The sequence below is a fragment of the Camarhynchus parvulus genome, chromosome 3, assembly GCF_901933205.1.
Source record: "Camarhynchus parvulus chromosome 3, STF_HiC, whole genome shotgun sequence".
Taxonomy (NCBI): domain Eukaryota; kingdom Metazoa; phylum Chordata; class Aves; order Passeriformes; family Thraupidae; genus Camarhynchus; species Camarhynchus parvulus.
The window spans coordinates 78,545,409-78,572,293 of record NC_044573.1 but is presented as its reverse complement, the minus strand read 5'-3'; the positions used below and the strand labels follow the sequence as shown (position 1 = coordinate 78,572,293).

Sequence of the window (26,885 nt, the reverse complement as noted above, 5' to 3'; positions counted from 1 at the left end):
CTTAGTTAAGCTAAGTTAAACAAGTAATTCTAGCTACCTACCCTTCATTCTGCCATCTCCCTCTAGTTATTCCTATGGTCACATGCAAGGACTTGTTCCTGAGTTCTGTAGAACCCAGATGAAGCTTCACAAAATTTCTTGTAATCTTGTATTTTTAGGACTTGGAGAACAACTTTTAACACAAATCTATGGCTGCCACTAGTAAACACCCGGTTATGAAATCTGTAATGATTAAAGGTAGTAAAGTAAGTTGGATACATGCTTAGGCATAACAGAACAAAGTGTGGATCAGTGTTGCCAAACTTTGCATTTAAAGGCTAGTAGAGTTAAATAACAAATATGCTCTAACATATCTTAGTCAATATTAAGTACCTGTTGATACAGAAACTGAAAATACTTTTTTACTAGCCTATTGATTGATACATAGGAAACATGAATATGATATAGTCTACTAGAGAAGCCCTGGATGAAGGGCAGTGAGCACTTCACTTACTGGGCTCATCTCACTAAGTAAACAACTTTTATCTGTGAACTGTCCCAGAACCTTGGCTTTTGCTCCAGCCCCTGGCTGACAAATGTCAAAAGTTCCCTGTGATAGATCTGGAAGAAGAAGAAGAAAGCTGTATCTATTGTAAAGAAAGGAGTCGGTTCTGTCAAACAAGGACTATACCCATATCTTGTGAAGAAAGAGAAGCATTTGTTTTATTGATGTAGTAGCAATCTTCATCTGAAGTACCCCCTTCCCCTAGCTATTATAGCAACCACAGAGCAGTCTGCTTCATTTCTCACTCCGCTGGTTCTTTCAACAAAAAAGTGCTGTTGTGCTGCTCTGATCTGATGTGTAATTTGCTCCTCTTTTCCACTGAGTGACTGATAAACCTATCTCTGTTCTTACACAGCTTTCTCAGGCAGAACAGTGAGAGATTTCTTGGCAGATTTGCTGTCTCCATATGGTTCCGAATAGCAACTGCAAAAGCTTGTTAATATGACTGCACTATTGGCTGGCCAGCTTGAAATAGTAACTGCACTACAGATTTTTATGTGCTGCTTGAGGGGGAACATTCTTTAGTTATCATCCTTACAATAGTACTGGAGAAAAATTAGGGATGAGGCAGACTCTAGAAATATATAGCAATGACACCCAAATTTTAAGCTACTCATTGTCACTGATTTTTTCAAAATTATTTTAGATAACATCAACCTGTTCAGCATGCAATAGTAACACACTAACAGTTAATACAGAGGAAGAGCTTCCACAAAAGATACAAAGGTGCTACAAAGATGTTATAGGCTGTGTATAGTCTTGTTTGTTTCCACCAATCAAGCCCTCCTTTTCATTAATCATCCCCATTGTTCTCATAACTAAAAAAAGTAAACACCGCTATCAGACAGATTGTGTATCAACAGTAAAGGGCATCTTTGGAGCAATGAACATGATAATTTGCTTTTACTTATATAAGATACTTGGTTTGTACTTACAGCTCGTGCTGCTAGTGTCATTAGTACTCCTGTTAAAAATGTTAAATAATATCCTGGATAAACCCCATGCCAGATGGCAGAAAGAATGAAGGTTTGGATCGTTGGGCTGAAGGTGGCTCGCTCATAGCACACTCTAGCAAGTCAGAAATAATTCAAGATAAGTAACATGAAACAAATCACCCAGTCTTCCCAGCTATCATTTATACTTTTACCAGTTTCATCTCCAACAAAGAAGTTCCAATGCAATTGCAGTTTTCTATTATTTAATAATGTTGTCACTATATTATGGCTTACAAAAAACACTTAAAGCTATTCACAGCTCCTGATTCCAGCCCTCAGTGCTAAACTTGTGCTCAGTGCCATCACACATAGCACACTCTAGCAAGTCAGAAATAATTCAAGATAAGTAACATGAAACAAATCACCCAGTCTTCCCAGCTATCATTTATACTTTTACCAGTTTCATCTCCAACAAAGAAGTTCCAATGCAATTGCAGTTTTCTATTATTTAATAATGTTGTCACTATATTATGGCTTACAAAAAACACTTAAAGCTATTCACAGCTCCTGATTCCAGCCCTCAGTGCTAAACTTGTGCTCAGTGCCATCACACATTGTCCTTATTTCTAATGAAGTGATACACAAGCATCCAAAGATGAGCTTTGGCATTAATAAGGGATCTTGAGCCATCAAAGAATGCATTTGAAAAGCTGCACTGGAAGGCACAAACCACCGCCAGATTCTTGGGATGAGTCAGGTATGTTTTCCATAAAATAAGAGCAGCTTATAGGAACAGGGGAAAACTAGTAACTACCTTCAATTTTGAATAATAAAGAAACTACACTTGAAAACATATCTGTGTGACACAATTAGGTGAGCATGACCATGAAATTGTAATAAATACTCTAGTGCTGAGAGAGTATTAAATAAGGAGAATGCTGAACTCTGCGTTATTTTAAAACTGAGACTCTGAATTACTAGGCAAGGTCCTAGAATAAGGAATTCTAGAAGGAAGAAGGGAAAAAGGAATCCAAGAAAGGTGGTTTCTAGAAGACAACATTATATGACACAATAACAAACCATCATGATGTGGAAGAATGATAGGAAACATGGTAAAGTCCTGATATGGCTTCATCAAGAGTTCTTTAATGCCTTTAATGATCTGAAAACCAAAAAGCAATAGGAAACATGGAAACAGATACAAACTAACAAAGCAAAAATAAACACCACAAGCAGGCATGAGCACAATCTATAGCTAACATACAAAAATGAGTTTTAACTAAAAAAGCTATAGACACGAATATGTTAAAAGGTTTTATAACCACATAGCAAGTAAGAGAGAAAGAGAATGCACATCTGTTGTTCAAAGATAACAAGCTAATGATACCGAGAGCCGCAACATCCACAACCAATCTACTGCAACTTCCACATAAAGATTACTGAAACCTACTGATGTAGTCTATGTTGAAGAACAGAAGGTAAAAAGACAGGATCTGAATAGGGGAAGATTAAAAGTGTAATTTTCTAATTTAGTTTATTTCAGTCAAATAGATGTGGTAAGTTTTATCTCATGATAAAACTGTGCTCAGGGGATATGAGCACAACTCCCTCCTCTTGCTAAAGGGCTTCATTCACAGTGGCAATTAAGATGAGAACATGGGGCTGGCCTAATACTTACAACTGTCTGAGGACATTTGCCCAAAACAGATCACCTAAAAGAGGAAAGCAACACTGGCCAGGCTGAATAGTAAATAGAGACATTTTTGACAAAGAATCTATCAGCCTCAGGAGCAGCAAAGCATTAGGAAAATGTACGCTGAGTCAGGGTGACATCTTGGAGCAAAATACTTTTCATCAAAACCTCATTTGACACTGCCAGAAGTCACCCCACCAACACAATGACCTCTGTCTTGGTCATGACAGAGCATCCCTGGTAGACACAGAGTAGCTGCATCCAGACAGGGGCCTGTCAGGGCAGTGCACCATGCCAGGGAGCAGTGCCTCATCCCTGTCAGCTGCAAACACATGGATTTGTGCCAGGCTTTTCTAGGGGGCATGTGAAATCAGCAGATTCACACCAAGCTGGAGCACCCACATCTCCCACAGGCAGTGCATGCAAGCAGGGTTTTGTATCCCACACATCCTTAGGAGAGGAGGTGCAGTTTGCATGTAATTGTGTATGTACAGGTGTGCTTTTAAATCTGCTTGAGATTAGTTGCAGAAGAGTGTTTTAAAATGTTTATTACCCCAAAGCACTAAACACATGTGAAATGTTATGTGTTCTAATGCTGCCATTAATTCTAAATGTATATGACTGGTGGCTAATTACATCTCATTAATAAAGTGATACATGTCTTCAATCTTTATTTGGTTTAAAGCACTGAAATTATCCCTGGAAAGCATTCAGGAGTGAACAAAACTCACTAAATTAACTAATCAAATTTCAGCTGTATCAATGCAAGTGGGGTAAAACAGTACAAAAAAATTCCTCAGATTTCAATTACAAAGAGTAAAAAGTAAACTTAAATGCTTCCATGGATTTGGCAATAATAAATCTTGTTCAAATACTTCATCTGATGATCCTAGAAACAAATGAAGGAAATATGATCATCACAACAGGTTGAGAAAATCTATTCAAATATAGGTGGTTCAGGTTATCCATAATGCTCTGGAAGTGAGAAGATGCATCAACTGTTCAGCAAGGTACTGTCTTCAGCCTGGTTCTATGATTTCTTTACTAACTTAGGTGGTAGACTGAGAAGTATTTCTTCCACCTTGTCTTCCCTTCCTTTTTTGAGGTGGAAGACGGGATGGACGAGATTGGCATTGTTTTCTTAGTAGAGAGCACTAGAATCCAAAATGTTCTTGGCAGACTTGAAGGATGTTCTGAAATCAACAAGATGAAGTCCAAAGCATAGAACATCTAATAAGAAAAGTGGAAGACACAAACCAGTACCATTCCTGTAACATTACTCAAAAAGTGTAGCTGAGTATGAATATGGATCAGCAGTATGAAACACTGAGTATCAGCTAAGCATGAATCAACAGTAGATTGCTGCTGAAAAACACCCTTTCTAACACATTACAGTATTACCCAAAGAAAATAATTATAAATAATCCACTCAAATGAATCAACTCTGCCTCTAAAAAGCCAGGGAAAAAATCTTGAAGGTCTTAGCAGAAGTACTACATCTACTCTAAGACGACAGGAGGTTTGGAAAGATGTCAGAATTGAGCAACAAGAACCACAGAGGTTTTTGCAATCATGACCAAAGATAAATGGGATGAGATGGTTTCTTCAGAAAAGAGAAAGAACGGGCTGAGGGGAACATAACAGCTTTCCCAGCCAGGAAACATTACAGTGATAGATATTGTTATATATGTAACTATGCTATATATGATACTATGTAAATATCTATTTTAACTTGCATGCTTGTAACAATAATGCCTTTAAATTGCTGTATACTATGATCTACATTAAATATTTACTAAACCACTTTGTGATCTGTAGCTCCATTAACTGTGTTTTTTACAAGTCTGTTTTTACACACAATCAAGCTTTAACTGATGGTTCCTTTTCTACAATTATCAGAAAAGAACAGAACAAATGCTAATGCCTGGTATTTCATGTGAGATAAATGGCTGAAGTTTTAGGTACTTCTATAAATGTCAAAAAAAGAGAGTTATTAAAAAGTGGATGTTTAAAGTAATCCATGAGTTTGTCCTCTTTGCAAATTGTTGGAGCATTGCAATGAACCAAATGATTAGTAACAAAGTATACATTCTCTACTACTATTTGCGGACCTATTTTACTTGCAACAAAACTTCCATAGAACGTCCACCTTTCCACACCCTTTCACTCTGACAGAATCAATTTAGGCCATCCCCAAGGATTCTTTTATTATTGTTTTTAAAAATACTTATTAAAAGAGATGTTTCTTCACATCTTCTTTTATAAAAATTTTTCTTCACATCTTCTTTTATAATCACCCTGAGCAATTGACTTGCATTTTTTTCTTTCAATTTATAACAGAAATATTATGTTTCTTTACTGATAATTTTTTGTTTAGAATCATTCCATTTAGGAGATTTGAAAGTTTGTTGAAATATAACCTCTTCCTATTATGTTTTAATACCGTTAAAGTTCTGTTCTCTAATTAAATCAAAAAAGCTAAATTACATATTTGGTTTTTGAAATGCTACATTTCAACACCTGCAAACATGTAATTTTTTGTTGACTGTCCTAGCAATAGATTCCATTGACTATTGAGCCAACCAAAATAATCACATAAAATTCAATTTCTTTTTTAAACTGGATGAGCAAAATATTTAGGGATGAAATTATGGAAGAAAGAGAACATATTATGAAGAAATTTGGTGGAAGAGACATCCAGTTGCCAGCTATCCTAGAATAAGAGGTAAAGTCCTCTAAGTGATCCCAAGATAGGGGTCTCAGTTAAACTGGCATTTGTGGATAGGAGATCAACTCAACAGTCTGACTGGAAGAAGGGAAACAACACCCATGAGCTACTCATCAACACTTCTACTTTCTCCTTACCACAAAGAAGCAGAATGATGGAATTCACAGGGCACTGTACCTGTTCCCCAGGCAAGGAAAAAGAGTGCAGCTGAGAGAGAGTCATTTGGAATTTTTGCTGACAGAACATTGTAGGATTTGATGTCTGTCATACACTAATAATGGAAGGAGCACAGAAAGTCCTCTCACAGAACATACAAAGTTCCTGTATCACTCTGTGGCTAAAAATAATGCAGAGCTTTCACAGGCTGAGATGTACACTTTGCCTGCTGCTCTCAGGAACTGTGCACTGGCTGAATGCTAAACAGGGGAAAAAGACACCTTCACAGATTAACAGTTTTAGGTTCCCTATGGCCTGTGAAGAAAAACAGAATCTATCATAACCTGATAGTTTATGCTATCAGAGAAGTCCTAAACTCAGAAGTTTTACTTCAAGTATTACAAGAAAATCTCCTGCACAGTTTCTAAACATGTGATGTTTTGTGGGAGTTAGCTCCAAATGTTATACCATCTTCAAAGAAATACGGATCTCAGAAACTTCAGTGAAAAAAAAAATTTCCTTTAAGAAATAAATACCTTTTGAGCCAAAGAGCTGTTTGGATATTCCAGTTATCAAGAAACATCTTGAAACTTGTGGAAAACTGTAAAGTAAAACAAACTAATTATTTCTGTAATTGCAGAGTGTCACAATGTGTTTCAAAATTCTTGTGTATAATTTATAAATCCCCCCACCCAAATTTGTGATGAGTTGAATAAGTTATTTACTCAACTACTTATAACCACAGAATATTTTGGAAGTCAATTGACAAGTAGAACATGTTCAAAACAGGCTATTTTCTGCCCTTTTTTAAAGGTGTGAACACATCGTTTTTGACTTAGAACATATTCACTATCTGAAGGAACAAATGTGTAGGAAAAGTTATTGAAATTAAGAGTAACTACCTACATAGACATGTGGGGTTTTTTTCAAAAGAACCAGAAACAAACCTCTATTTGCTGGATTCTCAGATTTGATATTAGATCCCAACGTGTAACTCCATTTTTATCGTAGCCTCTAAAACCAAACCCCGCTGCATTATTAATTGCATCTGCTGCAATGAGACAAGAAGAAACAAATTATTATAAATTGTCTGTATTACAAATCACACAACATATAGTTTGTTCAAAATATTTATCACATTTTAAAGACTACATTTATTTTTTCTTTTAAATACTGAGGATCAACTGAACAAACAGAAAACAATCCAAGCAACACTAGCTTCCAATTCAAAAACTTGCACAAAAGCATAAGAATGAGAGGTACCAATAGGTACTACACAGAACAGATGTTCCCTGTCTCCCATACCACCGACTTAGACTTGCTTGAGCAATCAGACAGAAAAACAAACCCAATGAGATGCATCAAGACTACAAAACAGTAGCTAGCTGGTTGTAATGATTTGAAACAGTAGCTCAATGTTCACATGCGTGTCTTTGGTCTTCATTATGCAGCAACAATGATGCTTAAAGCATAAAGATTAAATTGTGTGATTCCCTCCATGCAGGTGCACATTCACAGCACCCCATGGAGAGCAGTGCAAACCAAACAGACAAAACCAGGAATTTTCTAAGGAATGCAGAGCTTGTCAAACTTCCACTAATGGCACAAGGTCACTGTTACAACACCTTTGAATGTGAAGTGTTTACAATGCATGTCAAAGGTCAGATGTTCCAAGCAAACAATATTTTTTCTTAGGAGAAAAAGCTTCTACTGTCATCTGGGCTATGCAGGAAAATACAAGGGATCTCTACTGCCTGTCACTTTCAGTCATCACCTTTGCCTGAGCTTTGTTAGCTCAGACACTAACATTTCCTCAACTGATTTTCCAAATTAGGATGGCCACACACAAGGAAATGACACATGCTTGAATTCATAATATTTTTACGTCCTTGTGAATTTCCTTTTTAAATATCTTTGAAAGTAACAAAATTTGCTGCCTTACATCTGACATTGCTATGCCAACTTCAAATACTGGGCAATAGTTTTATGCTCAATTAGAAACAGCTGGAAACACAAACTCCATAATCTTTTGCAAGCTAGAATGCGAAGACTGTAACTAGAGTAAGTACTAATTTTATTAACTAGCATTTTAGTATTCATTTTAAGTAATTAATTTCATTAACACTTTAAGTGTAAAGAATAGTAATGTACAATGCAAAGGTGTAACATCCAGTAAAACTGTTTAAGCCCCTTACATTCTACTCCTACCATTATAGGTTTAGATGAGACAAAGTGGAAGGAAGAAGGCTAACAAACTAGAAGTACAGAGTTGGCATAGTTTATTTTCTTTGGTATTTACCAGAGGAATGCTAGCTCGACACTGCTAGCAAGTGCATAAAGAGGAATCCAACTGAAGTATTAAAGGCCAAAAAAAGCCCAACTGAAATTATTCACTTTTCAGATGACTACTGCTATTTATAGATGATGATGATACGGGTGTATAAGAGCATAATATTCAAAAGTATTTACTTCCACAACAAGCCCCAGAACTACTATATCCAGACAAGCTGCAAGTATTTAATTCATTGACCAGGAATGAAACCAGCAGCTGTAAATGAGTCATGCTGCTCTGCTACCCTAAAGCTTTCTTTATTGCATTGTTCCCACAGATTTTCTCTCAAAAGAACTATCAGACAAATATGCAAAACTGGAGAGGAGGAGGAAGCTGAAGAAATCTGTTGTGTGAGCCACTTTGAAGACGTCAGCTTACTTAAATAAAGCATCTTCCTGTTGTACACATTGTTTTTTTACAAGGAACATGAAGGGAAATGCAAAATATTCTTTAAATGGTATAACCTATTCAAGTGTCTTAAATAAGTAACTAAGCACGTTATCCCACCTGTCATTCAAACTTTTAGTAAACTAAGGCAAAAACTGAAGTGTCACCCATCAAATTCTGAAAATGCCACCTACTATTCACAACAGTATCATGTACCTGAATTCCAAAGTATTAATTTTCTTTTGTGATTGAATAACATCAAGCAAATTTCTGATAACTAACCACAGAAAGAGGTTAAAATTAACTCTGAAGATATGCCAAAAACAAAGGTATCAAAATCAATTTTTAAAAATCATTAACAAAAAGGATTGCACATCAGATTAGATTTACTACTACTTTTTCTTTTTTTAAAGTTACTGTTCATTGGAACACTATCACCTTTTAAAAAGAGAGTGATCACTTCCCAAAAAGAGGCACTATTCAATGTACTTAATACCTTGAAAGACTTAAATGCAATCAGGTTTCCCTAAGGCCTCAAGAGGGCACTGCCACTTTTTAATACACACTGAAGTGTGCACATCTCAGATGAGTCTCAGTACTCTTTGATACTCATCAATGCTCTTTCTGTTATTATTATATTTTTAAACATATACTTACCTAAAGTCCATGCAAAATAATACTTGGGTCTGGCAGCCATAAGAGACACATACAGGTAGAAAAACCTTACAGGCCATGATGCTGTAGCTCTGAAGTTATCATCAATATTGTATTCCACAGGCAAAGTTTTTGTAATAGTCATGTGGAAGAGTAAGGACAGTCCACAGATCAAGAGCTTCTGTGCCACGGCTATCTGAAAATTTAAGGGAGATTCTGTAAGCTTCATTTTTTTGTTTATCTTTTGGAAACAAAGGAAAGTTATAATCTTCCTTCCCTATACAGACATACATATATGCTAATTTTTCAGTAATATATATACAAGCAACTATAAAATAGTTTATAAAAAATGCCTGTTTTACAGAGACTCAAGGAATGTTGTTATATTGATCAAGTTGTGAGCATCACTTCCCATGGTCAAAACAATAAATCCAGTCTGACTACAGTGAGTCTCTAAAACTTTTAATAACCAGAGCACCTTCTGCGAGTCAGGTTTTTTTCCTTATTTTCTTGTCAAATTGCTGAAGCAATTAAATTGTTAAGACATCATAACACAAAACATATAATCTAGGACAAAGTAAGATTATTACTGCAGAGATTCCAGAACAATGGCAAAACTTCAGTTTCTTTTCAGGACCCTTGGCATAATGCAGGTGTTCAATTTCTGCCCAACTCAATACATCAATCCTCTCTGTTACATTATCAAAGCATCTAAATTCTAAACCAACTAAAATACTGAAATTATGTATGAATTTCAGCCCAAATTTCAGCCAATCAGTTCTAGATGGACCTGTTTTCCCAATCAGAGTGATCAAGCTACAATGGTACAAATAAATGCTCACAGATATGTACAAGTGTGGTGTTTAGATAGGACCTACTCAAATTTTCTCAAAACTCAGCTTTGCTATAACCACCACAGTAAAGAGTATGTATCTTCACTAGAACTTTTCTAAGGTTCTATTATAAAACATACAGAGCAATATAAGCAATATATGCCTGACACTGACTGCTTTAAGCCTCTAGTCTGATCCACATCCCAAAGGCAGACACCATATTTTGTGAAAGACCTCAGTAACATACTAAAGCAGGCATCAGCAAGAGAAGCTTGAGAGCTAATTCATTGAAATGTAATTTTCAAGCTTTTGTTTTATGCAATCTCAATATTTAAACATTACTGTTTTAATTTACATTACAATTACACAGATACTACACTTGACAAGAAAACAATCAATCTACTTTTGTTTGAAGCATCAGAACAAAAATATAACCAGAATCTGTCTGTGCTGCTTCCAGTACACCCATCCAAACTTTTAAAGATAACATCCTGCTTCACTGAGAGTTCAGCTCAACATCTAGTTCCGAAATAAAGGGCAATTTTTTTCCATGATACAGAATGGGGCAGTAAATGTCCAACTGAAAGCACACACTTTGGCAAGACACAACATATCAAGATTCACCCAGTTGCACAGATGTAAGAAGTGGTACAAGCTGATTAAAGAGTGAGACTTGGAAAAGCTGGAAGACAGTGAGGGTATTTTTGGATATTGCATATATTTCACTTGGCTCATCTCAGAAGATATTTCAGAGGGGATCAGGAGTCCCAACGATTTCACAAAAAACATCAGCCAGATAATTCAGGAGGCAACTACCTATTAATGGTTAAAGCTGGTGCTTAATTTTTTGTTATATTTGCTTTCTAATGAACTTCATTTTAATACTTTATTCTATTACAAGAGTTCAACATGAAGAGCATCAGTTTTCCAAAAGCATTCCTTTGTTGCTTCATAACTATTCACAATCCCTCTCTTTGCTACAGCAGAGGGAAAGTTCAGTTGGCTTAACACCTTCAGGATCTTCAATAGAAATGTATGTTCATAAAATCAGTTACTACTAATACTAATGAATCTTTAATTCTGGTAAGCAGTATCTGACAAATACAAAAGTCTGATATTTGTAAGTATCAGAAGGCATCAGCCCAAGTTTGAAGACATTTGCAAGGATTTAACTTAAAGGCCTAAGCCATAATTACAAGTCATGTTCAATTCTGCAGGAGAAACAATAAGCTGGTAACAGTAACGTGCAAGTTAAAACATAAGTATGAATATATAAAATAGGTTCTTTCCATCTGAAGATGACCACAAAGTCTCAAAAAATGTTTTGGCCACTTATAATGTTATCTCTATTCAAAGACCTGCCTTGTGCCACTGCCTCTATTTGGGTATTTTTCTATTAGTAAACAGATGTCATTCACCTGCTTATTCAAAACCAAATAGGCTTTGCATTTCTCTGAAGGTTGTTAACTAAATTGTGGAGGTGAAAACACTTCTTTTATGAAGGAGCATCAGGTTTTCAACAAAATTTATTTTAAGAAAAAATAATGAACTCATACAGTACTGTGCCATGAATTAAACATTTTTTTAAAATTACACTACTTCACTCAATAATTATCAATCCCAGCACTCTGACACCACTTACAGGGACCAGAATCAGGAATAACAGCATCCTTAGAAAATTGTGGTGGAAATAAATCTCCCACCTCTGGGGAGCTGCTGTTTCCACGACTGGTTTAAGCAGAGTTTCTGAGGCCAAGCCAAACACAGGTTGCAATGCAAAGCAGTCCTGCCCCGCCTCCACTCCCTCCCTGCAGGTTTGGCTCCTGCTCCTTAGGTTGAGTCAGAGAAACAAATCAGATGAAAACCTAGATTTTTGGCATTTTGCAGGAGGGGGTTGGTTTGTTGGAATTTTTTTTGGTGGGAAGGTGTGGTGGTATGTCTGGTAGGTTTTGGTGGGTTTTTGTTTGTTTTTTCATGACAAGTTAGTTTCAGACAAATCAAATTATCTGACTCAAACTACAACACTGTGCAATGACACCAACAAAATCATTGTTCAATTTTTCAATTACCTATTGAAATGCACTTGGTAAAACATTCATTCACTTCCTATTATTTAATTAACCTTTTTTTGCCAAGGCATAAATGGGAAATCACTGAATTGCACAGTCACATAAGAGGGTTGGTCAATTTTTACAAGGATGAAGTAATTTGAAGTTTCATTTAATTTACTTAAATTTTAAGTTTTCAACATAGCAAAATAACTGTTCTGTTAAGGAATTAAAAGACAGTAAAATGCAGGATAACTTTGACCTCAGAAGAAGCATAAAATACAAATTATTTTACAACAAAAAGGTAAAAAGACCTGTCTCATCCAGTTTTGATGAACAACTGAGCATACCTGTATAGAAATATGAAACATGATCAACACTGGGAAGGAAAGGAGGTACTTAAGCTAGAAGACATTGCCAGGACAAAACTAGATGTGCATAAATTAGATGGGAATATAATTAGATCGAAAGCTAGATACCTAATTGGAGAAAGAAAGCTGCTCCTGAACCCCTAATTGAAGAAATAAAGGTAAAACACTCACAGAGCTCACAAATTTTAGAAATAAATTACTGCATAAACATGTATAACATATAAAAATAGATTTTAAAAAGTAGAGAGGAATCTTCAAAACTTTTATTTGAATGAACTTGTTCTTGATTTGATAAAGAATCAGTACTTGATACATAATACTGAATGGTATTAAAGCACATTCTGGGGAGGTTGGTACCTCAGACAAAAACTATAGATATTTAAGCAAGAACAGTATAACCTGTAGGAAGATTCTGCATAATAAGCAAGAAAGCAGATATCTGCTGATAGGAATCTTGTATTTTAAGGGTAGCCATAATAAAAAGAAACTTACAAAGACAGATATTAATTTCTGAGAGTTGACACCACTTTGAGCACCAACAACTGATAGCTTGCAAAAAGGCACAATAGGAGGGATATAAGAAGTAAGTTTTAATATGGTGACTTGTTTCATCTAACATGCAATGAACACAGCAAAAGTACTAATCCAAGTTTACATCATGCAGTCAACACACATTATAGAGGAGGAGGCTGGCACGAACTACTTCAGTTATGTAATTGTATTTAACAATAAATGAAACTTACTGTAACTCAGCTCAAGGATTCTTTTTTATTTATGACATTGACATTTGCTGATCCCCACTACATTTCAAATTTTTTTGAGTTACCTAAAAATTTATTCTTCTTGAAATAATAACAAATTTAAAGTATTAATATAAAGTTAATGGTATTTAAATATTCTTCTACAACAAGACAGATTTTAATTGATACAGCAAATGCAGTGAAATTGTGTCATTCATCTTTCTCCAAAAGCACACAATACTCACTGGTGTTATAAAATGCAGCCAGATTTCTCTAACACCAGTTGGGAGATGAAATATCAGGAGCATAAACAGCTTCTCTTTGTTTTTATGTCAAAAGCTAATGCAGCATAAATTGCAAAAGTTTCAAGCATCTTAAGAGCAAATAATTTTAAGGACAAGCACTTACCTGAAAGAAGAAGCCATCATAGGTTTATATTTATTTCTATTGGCCTCATCCATAGTACTAGCAAGTTTATGTGGTAAAAAGCCAGGAAGTCCTATCAGGCAATCAGTGGATGTGTGTCCAGAAGTACTGATACAGGCAGGTTTGGTTTATCTCCATTTATTTGCAATAATTTTACTACATAACACTTTTCTGCAGAAATAGGATTTTAGTACACAAGACTTTACTGGGCCAAAACAACATTTAGAAACAAAAGTGCCTGCAACTTCATGGATACAACACATCAAAGCAGAGTATGGGCCATGTGATGCTGATCTACACAAGGAATTCTCAGCGTCTCACCCTTCCTAACATGTTCCACAGCTCACTTGCATGAGCTTACGTGCTCTGTCAATTCGTGGAGCACCTTCAAGTGTTATCATCCTCCAGCCATGAGTTTAGATTTCAGTCGTGCAAGTTACTACAATCACACGAGATTGGTAGAATGGAGCATGCTAAGAGTCCTCATCTACCTTTCCAAGGGTGGAAGTGGTTGGAGATGCCCCAAGTGATTGGGAAGCACTCCCTGTCGGCCCAGCTGTGGGGCCATGACCTCTAGATGGTAGGACAAGACAAGCAGCTCCATGTGAGAAAACACCTCCATCTGCTCCAGCAACAGCTGGTCTCACAAGACAAGCAGAACATGGACAACTGGTGCTGGAATTAGCAAAAGCCACCCATGTGACCCCATGATAAATCTGCCTCTTATGGGAGGTAAGAATTATCTTAGGCACATGTAAATTTAAATGCCTGATACATTACTACTTCAGACAATATGAAAAGAGTGAAAAGATAATATTCAATACTCTGGGCATTAACCTAATTGGACTAAATTTTAAAAGTTTTGTGAGCTTTTGATATAAATTCAGGTCATACAATCTCTCCTGTAAGGCATGATCAACTGTATTATCTTTTCTATGTATTTGGTCTCTTCCCCGGTTGACCAAAGAAAAAAATTTGGTCTCTTCTCTTCTGTTGACCGAAGGAAAAAAAGACTTATGTGTCCTGAAGTATTGTTCATAGTGTTATGGGTAGTACATCTTTTACCACACCTTCAGATCAAAATCCTTCTTTAATACCTCTCTACATGACTGCAAGCATGAAAAATGAAACTACTTCTATGACCTTTTCAATTTGTTACATATGACTGGGTTTTTATGCACAGTATATGCTTTGAAGTGAACATGCGTGAACAGTTTCCATTTAAAGGTGGCTTTTTACCATATAAACTTGTTAGGAAGCTCCAAATTAATCTGCTTTTATCCACAAGATCCAGACTGGAAACCATGGAGAAAACCTGCCTTTAAAAAATAAGCATGTAACTTTTTGAACGGGGAACTATTCCGTTGATGAATGAACTCCAGACTCAGCTCAGCAGTTATGCCTGTAAATGAAGAGTGCAAACCAAGCTTTCCATGCAATGATTCCATAAGCATCAGCACTGCAAGAGTCACACATCTTACATTTGGGGAAGGATCCGTTTGTTCATACTTTGTATCTTCCTTCCCATTTGCTTCAGACTGTTGCAGTTGGTATGATCTGCCTTCAATGAAAGTAATATAGTCTTTGTAAGAGCATAACGGGCCTGCCAGGATACCCATGAAATTACAGTTGTAACTTAAATACTCCAGTAGACTTGGCATGCGTCTGTAATTCAAAGACAAGCAACTGGTGAGATGGGTTGTGTAGCTCTTCAGGATTTCCACAGTAGGAAAAGTCACACTCCATGCTAGCACACACTCTAACTGCAGTAAAAACCACATGGACAAGAGCAGTCTGTCTGTCTTTTGTAATCACAGCTTGAAACATTCTACACATAGCATTTCTTTCCAGTCCATACTGGGCATTTTGAGACAGACCTCCTGAACTCTACTGAGTCTCTCCTTGCCCAGCAGAGGTGTTTGACTGAAGCTGAGCCTGAGGAAGGAAAGGGAGGGCTGTTTTCCTAAGTGTTTGTTCAACTGTATAAACTATTTTTCCCCTCAACAATTGAATCAATAAACAAAGGTTTGGGCTAATTTGCAATAATTTCAATTAAAACAAATGTCTCAACACTCTCTTGCCCAAAGCAACATACTATTTTCAAGTGTCCCGAATAAAGAACTGAGAAAAGGCAAGTTAAATACTGAAAAACAGAATTTAACAATGTTTCTTCACCAACTACTTCATGCATGTACTGTTTACTAGTCTCCTATCTGATATGGCAGTCATTTGCATAGATTGCATGGAACTTAGAATGCTCTAAGTAACTATAAAATCTACTCCTAGTGATATTTTTCAGAAGAACAGATATACAAATTAAATGGAAAATATATAAAAACATGGATCTGTTTTATATGAGCTTGTAAACTCTATCTTGAACCTGAGCTGTAGAAACTGCACAGAGCATTAAGAAAATACACAAAACATCCCCAGAACAGAATGTCTGAAAGCCTACCTTACAGCTAAACACCTCTGGGATGGAGTCAAGTCTTCATTTTTCCGAAACATTCCTAGGGAAGAGGACAAGAAAAAGAAAAAAATAAAGAAAAGCTAAATCCTCCCACATTTTACTAAGCAGAATAAGCCTCATGCTGCAATGTAATTTCATAATGCCTCAAGCAATTTCAGAGCTATTATATCACATAACATTTTTGCTGGAGTTGGATCAAACAATTCTTACTGACAAAATCACAAACTCTCATATCTTCAGTTATATGCAGCAGTGCCATGAAATCATGTCGATTTCAGGAAAGCATTGACAACTTGAAAAAAGCGCTAACAAAAACAATTCTCCTACATTAGTTGAGACTTCAAAGTCTGCAGGTTTTAAAACCCTTTATTTCCAATTCTGGAAACAGGACAAGCCCCAAAACACGGCCATTGTCATAGCCACAGTCACTGCGGTTTCCATGCATAAAACAGACACAGTCCAAGTGAGATTTTAGCAATTGGAAACTTACGGCAGACCTCAAGAACAGCTTTGCACTGCAAGGAAAGGTTGTGACCAAGCTCCAGTGAAGCAGGCATGGCAGTAAAGGGCGCCACAGCCTTTTTCCTGAGCACTAACAAGAAGCTCTAACCCCTGCTAGCAGAAGGGGGCAGTCCAAGTCTAAGTTCAACAAGACTGAGTTTACTTCTTGCCATATGTGGCTATTTCTGAAATGCTGGCAACCTATCCCTGAGAAAGAGTCTTCAAAATCTGTACTCTCATGAAAGAGAAAAGTAAAAAATGAGACTTTCAACATTTTCATTTATTATGAAATACACTAATTCAGGGGAACAAAAAAAGTAAGAGCTCCCTCCTTCAGACAACCCTGGTTAATACCAGCCAGCACTGCCTGCCAGAATGACCACTTCAGCTCCTCCTGCAGCCTTCTCTAGTGGCTCAGACACACCCACATGCAGCCATTCATGCTGTTCATATTTGCATTTTTTCTTTGCCATTGCAAGTACTAAAAACTTTATCCACATAGCTTCCTAAAGGAAATCAAATTTATGGGATCACACTTCAATTATCTTTCTCCACAGCAGTGCTTAAACCCAGTAGCCAATTTCTAATCAAGTTTGACAAAAGAGCAGGGCAATATAAATATGAAATCCTAATGTGCTTTATGAAAATAGATGTTTCTATAGAAGATAGTCCTCCTGTCATAGAAAGGTTGCCTTCAACCCCCCTCCTTGATGCCAGTAAATCCACAGAGGGGAGCCCTTATTCTTGATCCAGGGTAAGTTTCAATTGGAGCCAATTTTTTTTTAGATATCAAAATCAGTCAGCCTTATGACAAAAAAGATTGAGGAGCTGAGGGGAAGTAAAAGCTAATTTAATTCTATGACTCATGGAAACACTTGTTATCTACAAAGAAGGAAATTCTGTTGTCTTAGTGTGTGACTCCAGTGTGGCCACAATCTATACACACTTATGACTTCAAAACCACACTTTAGGTCTTCAACAAAGCTGAGAATACAGAGGGAGCTACCAACTTGCCACATCCTCTCTTTCAATATGACCTGGGAAAATGCCTTCCTTGGTCCTGGTCCCTCAGAGTTATCAAAAGTTATCTCCATTCAGACTCATTCAAGGCAAGAAACTGAAGAACAAATTATCACCCCTTAATTTCATTCAGCACCTTTGATGCCTCAGGTTTTAGCTTTTCTATTTTTCAGATTCTGTGTTGCTTTAGTATGTGGGTCTGGGCTTCATATTAGGGGATGGTAAGGTCTCTTCACAGAGTAGGGAGACAAAACAATTCCTTCTCTAGCTGGGGACCCAAGGATGGCCGATCCAGATCTCAGGCCCAAGAGCATAAACAATGGTGAACTGAAGAGAGAAAAACAAGAAGGATGGGACATCATGGGCTAAAGCTGTAATTGGACAATTAACTCCAATATGCTAATGAACCAGAACTTAGAAAACTGTGAGACCCTGTGCCCGGTCATCCATTCTTGTGACCATTTTGGGCTCACCTGCAGTGTAGCCCTGGCTGGGCTCTTGTGCTGCCCAAGGTGGATCTATTGAGGCCTGCTAATAAATACCTACTTTATTCTTTAGCTCTGTCTAGTCTCTGTTCTAGGTCAGCCTTCACAAGGCATCACCTTCTCTTCCTCATCATTACATTTTCATATCTTCTTGCTTCTGTAGCAATGAGACTTTTCTGCTGATAAAGGTACTGAATAAAAAATGTGGAAGAAGCATTTTGAAAGATTCCGTAACCTCTAAGGCCATAATATTACAGTTCTCAGGTAGTGAATCTCTGAATTGAATATAAACAGAAATTTAACACAAAGACACCTATAGATGGATGTAGATCCCATCGCATAGTGAAGTGCCTCATACAGAGCCTTCAGTCTCTCACAGCCCACACAATGTAAACTGACTAGAGCAGGAGCCTCCTTTGCCATTATATTCCATATAAGTATTTTACCCTAAAGTCAGAAAGAGGAAGCAATCACCCAGTGTGTCCAAATGAACTTGCATAAAGCCAGATTAGTCATTAAATAAAGGTAATTAGTCAAATGAAATATTTCATATTACAAATGTGTGATGAAAAAGGAGGAAAGACCCTCAAACCTGAAATAGAAGAATCTAATCAATGGAATATGATCTATGGTTTTGGAGAGGTAGGAGGAAACAGGTTTAAAACAGGTTTTAGTTATGTTATGTATGTAATTGTTACATACATACATATGAAGTCATTCAAGGCCCAAATAACTTTGTGAGCAATGTACTTGCTGTCTAAAACATACTGCATCCAAGTAGGCTTCCATTAATTTTTCATTTCCCTATCTCACGAAGGTTTCCCTCCAGCCAGCAGATTCTTTGAGGTCAGGTTAGTGGCTTTCCCTGCTTTGTTGGATTTTTTTTCAAATGCCTTCAAGGCCCATTCATCATCTTAGCACAGCATGCAAGAACATGATGATCTCTGTCATACTCTTGAAAGCTTTCAGGAAGCTACTGTTAAGATTTTTTAAATCATAGAAAATAAACATGGAAGAGGTGCTCTTACATTGCTGCTTATTCAACATGAGATGAATTAATAAATACACATTCACTACTTCCCAAGCCCATGGGAACAGAGAGCTGATAAACCATAGCTGTTCCCTACCTACTACACACTGGAGATGAAGAACTCCCATTTCAGCAGCACACTGCTGCTAGGGAACTCATGAGGTTTTGTAGCATTCCTTTGGGGATTTTAAAAATTGCTTTCTTCTGTCCTAAATGAAGAGACTACCACAAAAACTGCAGCTCCTTCTTACTACCAAATCACACAGCAGAGATTAGAGAAAATGGGTTTTATTGAACATCTGTTAGAGAGGTGAAACAATTCGGTCACTCAGCAACTGTAACTCCATTTTCTCATCTGTAAAGCAGGAAAGACTCCTATGTTCCTTCCTTGGTAAAAGACTTATGTAAATCATCAGGAAAAAAAAATTTCCCAAGTGGCCTACATCATGAGGAAGTTCTGTCTTTACATTCCTTCTCAAGAGCCCATATCCTAACGGTAACAAAGCCAACGCCCTTAGGCACACACCACTATCCTGGCACACAGACTTTATTATGGGATATTATGACTGCTTCTCAGCTCTCACTACAACAGTATTTACAAATATTATCACCCCATCTTTGTGGTTAAACTTCTCCACTTTTATACTTGTATGGAAATCTGGCTAATCAGTAACTAAAAATGCCTAGACATAGGATTATATATTAATAATAACCATAGATCCTATCACAGGCTCTGTTGCAATTACAGTAAATTTTTGTAGTTCTGAAGTGAATCACCAACTGAGCCCAAATGCTTGTTGTTGTTAAAACATTTTAAGATCCAAAGACAGCCAATAACAATTTTAGTTGTTATTACCACACTGGCAGCGACAAAGACAAATAGGTAGAATGCCCATTGAGTAAAATTGAAAAAAAACCTACAAAAAAAGCAAGAAAAATTACAAGTCTTCATATCCAGAGAGCCATACAAGCAAAACAGAGGCACAAAATTATACTTGAAAACTTAGAAGGGTAAAAATACAATATAATTCCTTTAACCACTAAGGATACATATGATAAAAAATAATTTGGTAACTGATACTGAAACAACAATCACCATGCTGTCACTATCACAAAAGAGAGCACATTAAAAAAATAAATAAAAATCAAGAGGTAGATGGAGACAGAGCATTAAAAGGAAATCCTAACCATAATAAGAAAGCAACAAGTTACCAAATAAAAACCCCAAAACAGCACTACACCATGACAGTTTCACTGATATAATTAACAGAAGTATTAGAAAGCAATGTTTTTTGTTGAACAGCTGCAAATTTTTTGTTCTAATAAAAATAAAATTCCTTTTTCTCCCTTAACTCTGTTATTCGCCTGAAGTGTTGCTTAAACAAAACTAAATCTTCACATAAAGAATTAATATGGACATGAGCAGTCTCCAAATTACATAAAAACATTTCTCCCTTTAGAATATACATGTGAGATGCCAGGGGTAATCAGCAAAAAATACAAAGCAAATGTTAACACACTGACTACTAATTTTTGGCATTGCTCATTTGAGTAACAAGGAACTGCAAGGTAAGAACTACCAAAGACTGAAGTTCAAAATGCAGATCAGAATACATGAAAGGCATACTCCAGTTCTCTTCAGGTGTAAGTTTGTGATCCATGCAAACTTCTGGAATGTTTGTATTGTACAGCAAGCTTAAAGTACAGTATCAGAGAATAGGTTGAATTGGAAGGGACCCCCAAGGATCATCAAGTCCAAATCATATGCAACTTGCATTTAATTTCCCTGCTTAAAAAATCCCTCATGGTAAGAGCACAAGGGTCTAACAGTTATAGGGGTAGCTGTTATTAGTGTATGGGATTCCATACTAGTTTTCAGCTTGGAATCAAGCATATCCACTTAGCTAGACAGACACTTGAATATGCAGCAAGAGTGAGTGGCCTTTGTGGCTACACTCAGTTCACTGCAGGACCTTCAAATGAAACCAGCTGAAGACAACAAACTGGCTGCCATGGAAAGATCAAGTCCAGAAGACTGGCCCTCACCAAATACCAATCCAGCTACCACTGGAATCTTGAAGTTTACCAGGAACTCCCAATACAGCAACATTTTTTTCCAGCTGTTTATTTTCATTACACTCATTGGATGTAGTGGTAAAAAATGAGGGAAGAAAATAAAGTAATTGGTGTTTAATATAGCCAAGCTGATGTGACTAGAAGCTCAGAGCACCATTAATCACTTAGAATTATTTGCAACATTATCTCCTCTCCTGTCCCTATATCTCTAAGTAATTTCCAGTGGAAACATGTACCATTGTAGAGTGAACAAAAGCCCACTGACAGCAAGGCTTGTTTTCATTAATTTTTCATGAAGGATCCCTTTTAGGCTGTGTAAGATTAAAAAATGTTGCTTTAATGCAATCTTAGTCTCCCCTGCACATCTTTTCTTATCATCTCATGACACCAGACTATCAGCTGCTTCTGAGCTGACATTGGTCACATCAACTTTGAAAGTCATGTTTACAACTGCAACTGTGACCATCCAACTCAAGGAATCTGCTAAACTGCAGACACAACCAGAGAAATTTTTCCAATATACTGTTAGTTACTACTCAAGGGCTGACAAAGAATTTAAAGGTCAGTAAGGAACAAAATGTCAAGACTTACACTAAAAATTCAGTGTATAAAGAAACCCAGAAGAAAATACAAATTATCTGAATTAATTTAAGTAGGAAAAAATCTAGTCTAGTTCATGATGAAAGTTAAGAATAGAGCTGACTAAATGAAACATTTGTCTCAAGATTGCCAGGAACACTCACATGCTTGTTCCATACCACCACTCCACTATTTGTGCGTGATGTCAGCAAATTCAGAATAGCTCTTTCCCCTAGCAAAATAATAGTGAGAGGAAGCATTCATGCTTGATACCAGAACTATTACTTCCTTATAATAACCTGTTTCCACTAACCTGTGTACTCTGTTCTTCAGTTGATTAGATTGCAAAATTACTACTTCTGAATATATTTTCTCTGGAAGGTAACCATCAATGTCTTTGACCAACTAGATATGCCCAGCCTTATTTGTTTTCATTCATACAAAAATATTTTAAAAAGGTCTTTTCCCAACTTTTCATGTTCCTGAAAGTTTTTGCCCACAGGCTTCTCTAGACAGTGCCACTTAACAATGGAAAAAACATTAAACGCCAAGAGCACTAAAGCCAGGATGCATATGAGACAGAAACACATTAAACTTCATGCATAGTGTTAATAAGCAATATCAGAACAGCAGGTGTCTTGATCCAGGTGTCTGGAGCTACACTCCCAAAGCTTCAACTGACATCTGTAGCTCCAAGTGATTCAAGCTAATTGGACAGATTTATGAGATGACATTTTCAAACTTTATAATGAAAATTACTCCTTTGAATTTCGAGGTAACTGAAAACCTAGCTATTCTGCCCATGAAAGCCAACATTAGGATTCATTGTCACAGGGCCCACTTACCTGACGGATACATCTGACAGGAGGAAAGACATAAACATAATTAGATAATCTCCCTGTTCACAGCAATCTGTTAGCTATGAGTGTAATTATGATACTAAACAAAATGAAATGCACAAAGGTTTTATAAAAATCAGCATATATGGCACAAACTAGGGAAGTGCTCAAGAATTAGCATTTTAAAACAAAAGGTGCTCAACAAGTGAAATTACATGTGCTTTTTCTATCCATCTGTCAGTGACAGACGTCTCTGAATCTGGAAGTTCTTTAGTTAAATCTCACAGTCAATACCTGAGCCCAAAACAATATCATTGCTCTTTAGACATCGACTCCAGAAGTGTCACTGGTCTGATAAGTCATATCTTCTGCACAGTGTCAGCATTTTTAGATCTTCTGTAGAGTCCAAGCAACATTTCTCAGTACTGTCATTAATAAGCATCAATGAAACAACTGAGACACAGAAATTTATATTGCCTTGAAACACAAAACTGGTCCAAAGTAATTCACTGACTCATGATGAACTTTGGTAAAATTTATTTTGTACAGAAAATTAAACACAGTAAAGAAATCTTACCATCATGAATCTCAAATGCCAAACTAGTGATCTTCTGTGTAATTATCATCATTGGACTGTCACAAAAAAAGGGAAGAAAGAACAATTTAGAGACAAATTCAAGATTTTCTTTCACTTATAAATACCAGGGGATTTATATTAGGACTCCAGGTTAACTACTCTAAGCTGGAACATCTTCAATGCAAGCACAAAGTGTTTAGTTTTTTCACTCAAACCATTGCAGTTTTCAATGCAATGAGAAGAATTTAAGCCTTAAATGCATTATTTGATAACACCTGTCTTTTATTGCTGCATTAGGTTCTACAAATACAGTTGAAGTGTTTCACATGTATTTTTTACTAACAGTTTATTTTTTTTACAGGGAGAAGAGCAAAGAAGAAAGGACAGAGCAATTATATTCATTGCAAGACACGGCAGCAGTAAGTAAAGGACAAGAAAATTAGAGCAAAGTTGAATATTAAAATAAGTTATTTAGCTATGCAGACCACTTCCATGGTTTCTACTAACACCTGATCCTATCTTTGATTTTTCCATCGAGAATTATTATTTGCTCCAAGTAAATATACCTGGCAAAACAAAAATCCAGCATAATTATGCTGGCTCAAACAGAGTTCACTTTGTTCTGAATTTGGTAGACTTGAGTGAATCTTAAATGTCCAAGAAATATTCTGCCATGGCTATCCAAGTCAGTTTTGTACTAAGAAATTATACTATTTTCATAGTATCTAAGAGCTTTTGCGAGATGCGAATCTCAACATTATGAACGCCCTCCCTGGGGTAGGGAAGCAATGGGGAATGCACAAAGTAAACTACTACAATTTAGAAATTTAATGTTTAAATCAGATCTCAAAAAACACATCAGGGGTTGAATTTACCTAGAAGTATCTGAGCTGGAGAAAAAAAAAACCCAAACAACAAAACCAACAACAACCACCAAACAAACAAACAAAGAAAGAAAAATAACAACAGCAAAGAAAAAACCCTCACAATAAAAAAGCAATGCTGTACAATGGGCATTTAGTTTTGTTCACGTCGTCTTGAGTGCACTTGGCATCTTCGTAACATATTAAGTTGGCACAGAAAATCCAAAAGCCATCAAGTCCTCCTTCATTAACAAGACAGTATTTTGCCATATGGTTCAGTCCATCAAATTGATTTTCTTTTCAGGTAATGGTTAAAATGGTTTCAAAGTACACAATTATTTCCAGTCCTCAACATGCACTCAGGGGAAAAAAAATTCTACAGTACTACCAGTGCCCCAAAATCCTGATACCAAGACTAGAGTGACACACAAGAGTCATAAAGGAAGAAGGCTAAACAGGAACAGATAGTCTGATAAATCCCTCATGCCTTTTTCTAGCATTTAATCTGTAGGCCTGCCTGGTGCTGGCAGAAATCCCCAACTGACTCTAACCATAATGGGCTTTCCTTCTGTAAGCAGACATGTGACAGCATGAGTCCTGCCTGGTGGAAGGATGGAGTCCAGGAGGAGCTCAGTCAGCCCTTACATTAATTCCAGCTGATAAATCTGTCATTGTTATCATAGCAGACCCTGGTATTCTATTTTTTTTTCTCTCCTGAAGTGGTTATTCCAGTACCATCAAATATTTGGCTGAGGAGCAAAAATCTAGAGACTAAAAGAGGAAGAGTCATTCTTGGCACAGTGAGGCTGTGAAGCAGGATTTTAACAATCCCTTTTAGGTGCTGGCAGAAAGGCAAAGGAGGCAGCTGGGATCTGTTAGTACTGCAGCCAGGACCACACAGCTCTGCACAAGCAATTGCATCTCCAGCATGAGGTGTCCCCAGCTTTCTCCACTGTCAGTGCACTGAGACCTTCCTTCAAATTTTGAGCAGATTTTCTCAGCTTGGGAACCTCAGACAAGCCCTGCATGCTAGGAGAAATATCTAGGTAAACACACATTAAAGTTCTTTTGGGGCCAACCATATACAAATCCATGCCAACATCTTTAGAAAGAACAACTTGCTCATACTGGAGCTCAGCAGCTAGTTAGGCAACTTTAGGGTTTTTTTGAGCTTACTCTCTTCTCCCAGAACCAGAGAAAGTTTTATTTCTCTGCCTGTTTTGGAAGTAATCTCTGTCTCATGTCAAGGGAGCACAGGCAGTGTATGCCAGAGATGTAATGTGATATGCATACATCAAGCTCCCAAACTGGTGCATGAAAGGGTGGTTTCAATCTGTCATCTCAAACACACAATCAGACAGTTGGATCCAGGCTTCAGAAAAGTTCTGTCCAGAGCACAGAGCTCATAAATCATGGAATAGTTTGCGTTGGAAGGGATCTTGAAAATCATCTACCTCCATCATCTCTGCCCTGAGCAGACACCTTCAATTAGATCAGGTTGCTCCATCCAACTTGGCCTTGAACTTCTCCAGGGACAGGATGTGGGAATCTTTGGACATGTTCAGACCTAAGAGAAATCTCTAAGCTACCACCAAGCCATCAGAGCCACATCTGAAAGCAGTACAGGCCCATCTGAGCAATGGTGTGCTCAAGCTCTACTAACTGTTTTGAGAATGAGAACAACAAAGTGCAATTACACCGTTTCCACAGTCAGCTCAGAACTTTGATCACTGCAGGGGCCCTACAGTGAACTGGAAGGGACAGCATCTGGATTACAGTTTCACTAGTAATGGTGAAATTAAGTTCAGCATCAGTAAATCTTGTGTCTTTATGCACATGACTGTGCTGCAAGCTCTTATTACAGCCAGTGGAGATGTGGTCCAGAGTCAGGGGCATCTGACAAGTGACCCAGTTCACACTCAGGTAGACACTTAGTGCTGGGTCAGCTGCAATGCCCTCCAGCCTCTACTGTCCACATCAATCACATCTCTGCTGACTACAACTGGAACTTGGGTATCTGGCTTGAAGGCAGACACTTGGATGTAAGACAAATGTAGGAAGATGTTGTAGAAGGTAAGAAGATAAAGATGACAGAAAAGATGAACTCAACCATAAGAGCTTTTTGCTTCAGCCTACAAGTTAATTTTGTCAACTACATGCCTGTTACCAATAAAGACTGAGAAGTAACAAGGCTAACAAGTACAATTCTATCACAGGTTATGCTAAACTACAGAGACCACTGCCATTCACAGTATCCCTGGAAAGTATATAATGCATTATTTTAAGCAGACTAGCAAGTATTCCTCATCTCTTTTTTTTTGTCCTCCAGAATATACACTCTCCTTTAAATCAACAAAAGCACTATCACAGCAGCAAACTTGTTTTTAAGAAATGTTGTACTTCACTTCTCTGCATCTGCAGTAGAAAGAAGAATTACCAATATGGTTTATTTTTATTTTGCCCATTTAATTCTGTTTTGCTCCTATACAGTTCAAGTCAAATATAGGTATAAGTTCATGATATAATATGAGGGCAAACAGACAAAACTTTCTGTTTCTCTGTGACTACCTCAACATCCAGGTGCCTGTCTACTTAGCT

General features: G+C 37.0%; 1 protein-coding gene across 1 annotated transcript in view; it reads right to left on the bottom strand.

Annotated features, from left to right (window-relative positions):
• MBOAT2 (membrane bound O-acyltransferase domain containing 2) overlaps window positions 1-26,885 on the bottom strand; it is a 93,824-nt gene that overhangs the window by 8,004 nt on the left and 58,935 nt on the right. The window contains exons 5-11 of the mRNA XM_030944375.1: window positions 23,425-23,480; window positions 16,303-16,357; window positions 15,329-15,512; window positions 9,433-9,625; window positions 7,004-7,107; window positions 6,593-6,657; window positions 1,480-1,612 (exon numbers count right to left, since the gene is read on the bottom strand). Coding sequence (XP_030800235.1) covers window positions 1,480-1,612; window positions 6,593-6,657; window positions 7,004-7,107; window positions 9,433-9,625; window positions 15,329-15,512; window positions 16,303-16,357; window positions 23,425-23,480 — 790 coding nt within the window. The remainder of the gene's footprint in view (window positions 1-1,479; window positions 1,613-6,592; window positions 6,658-7,003; window positions 7,108-9,432; window positions 9,626-15,328; window positions 15,513-16,302; window positions 16,358-23,424; window positions 23,481-26,885) is intronic.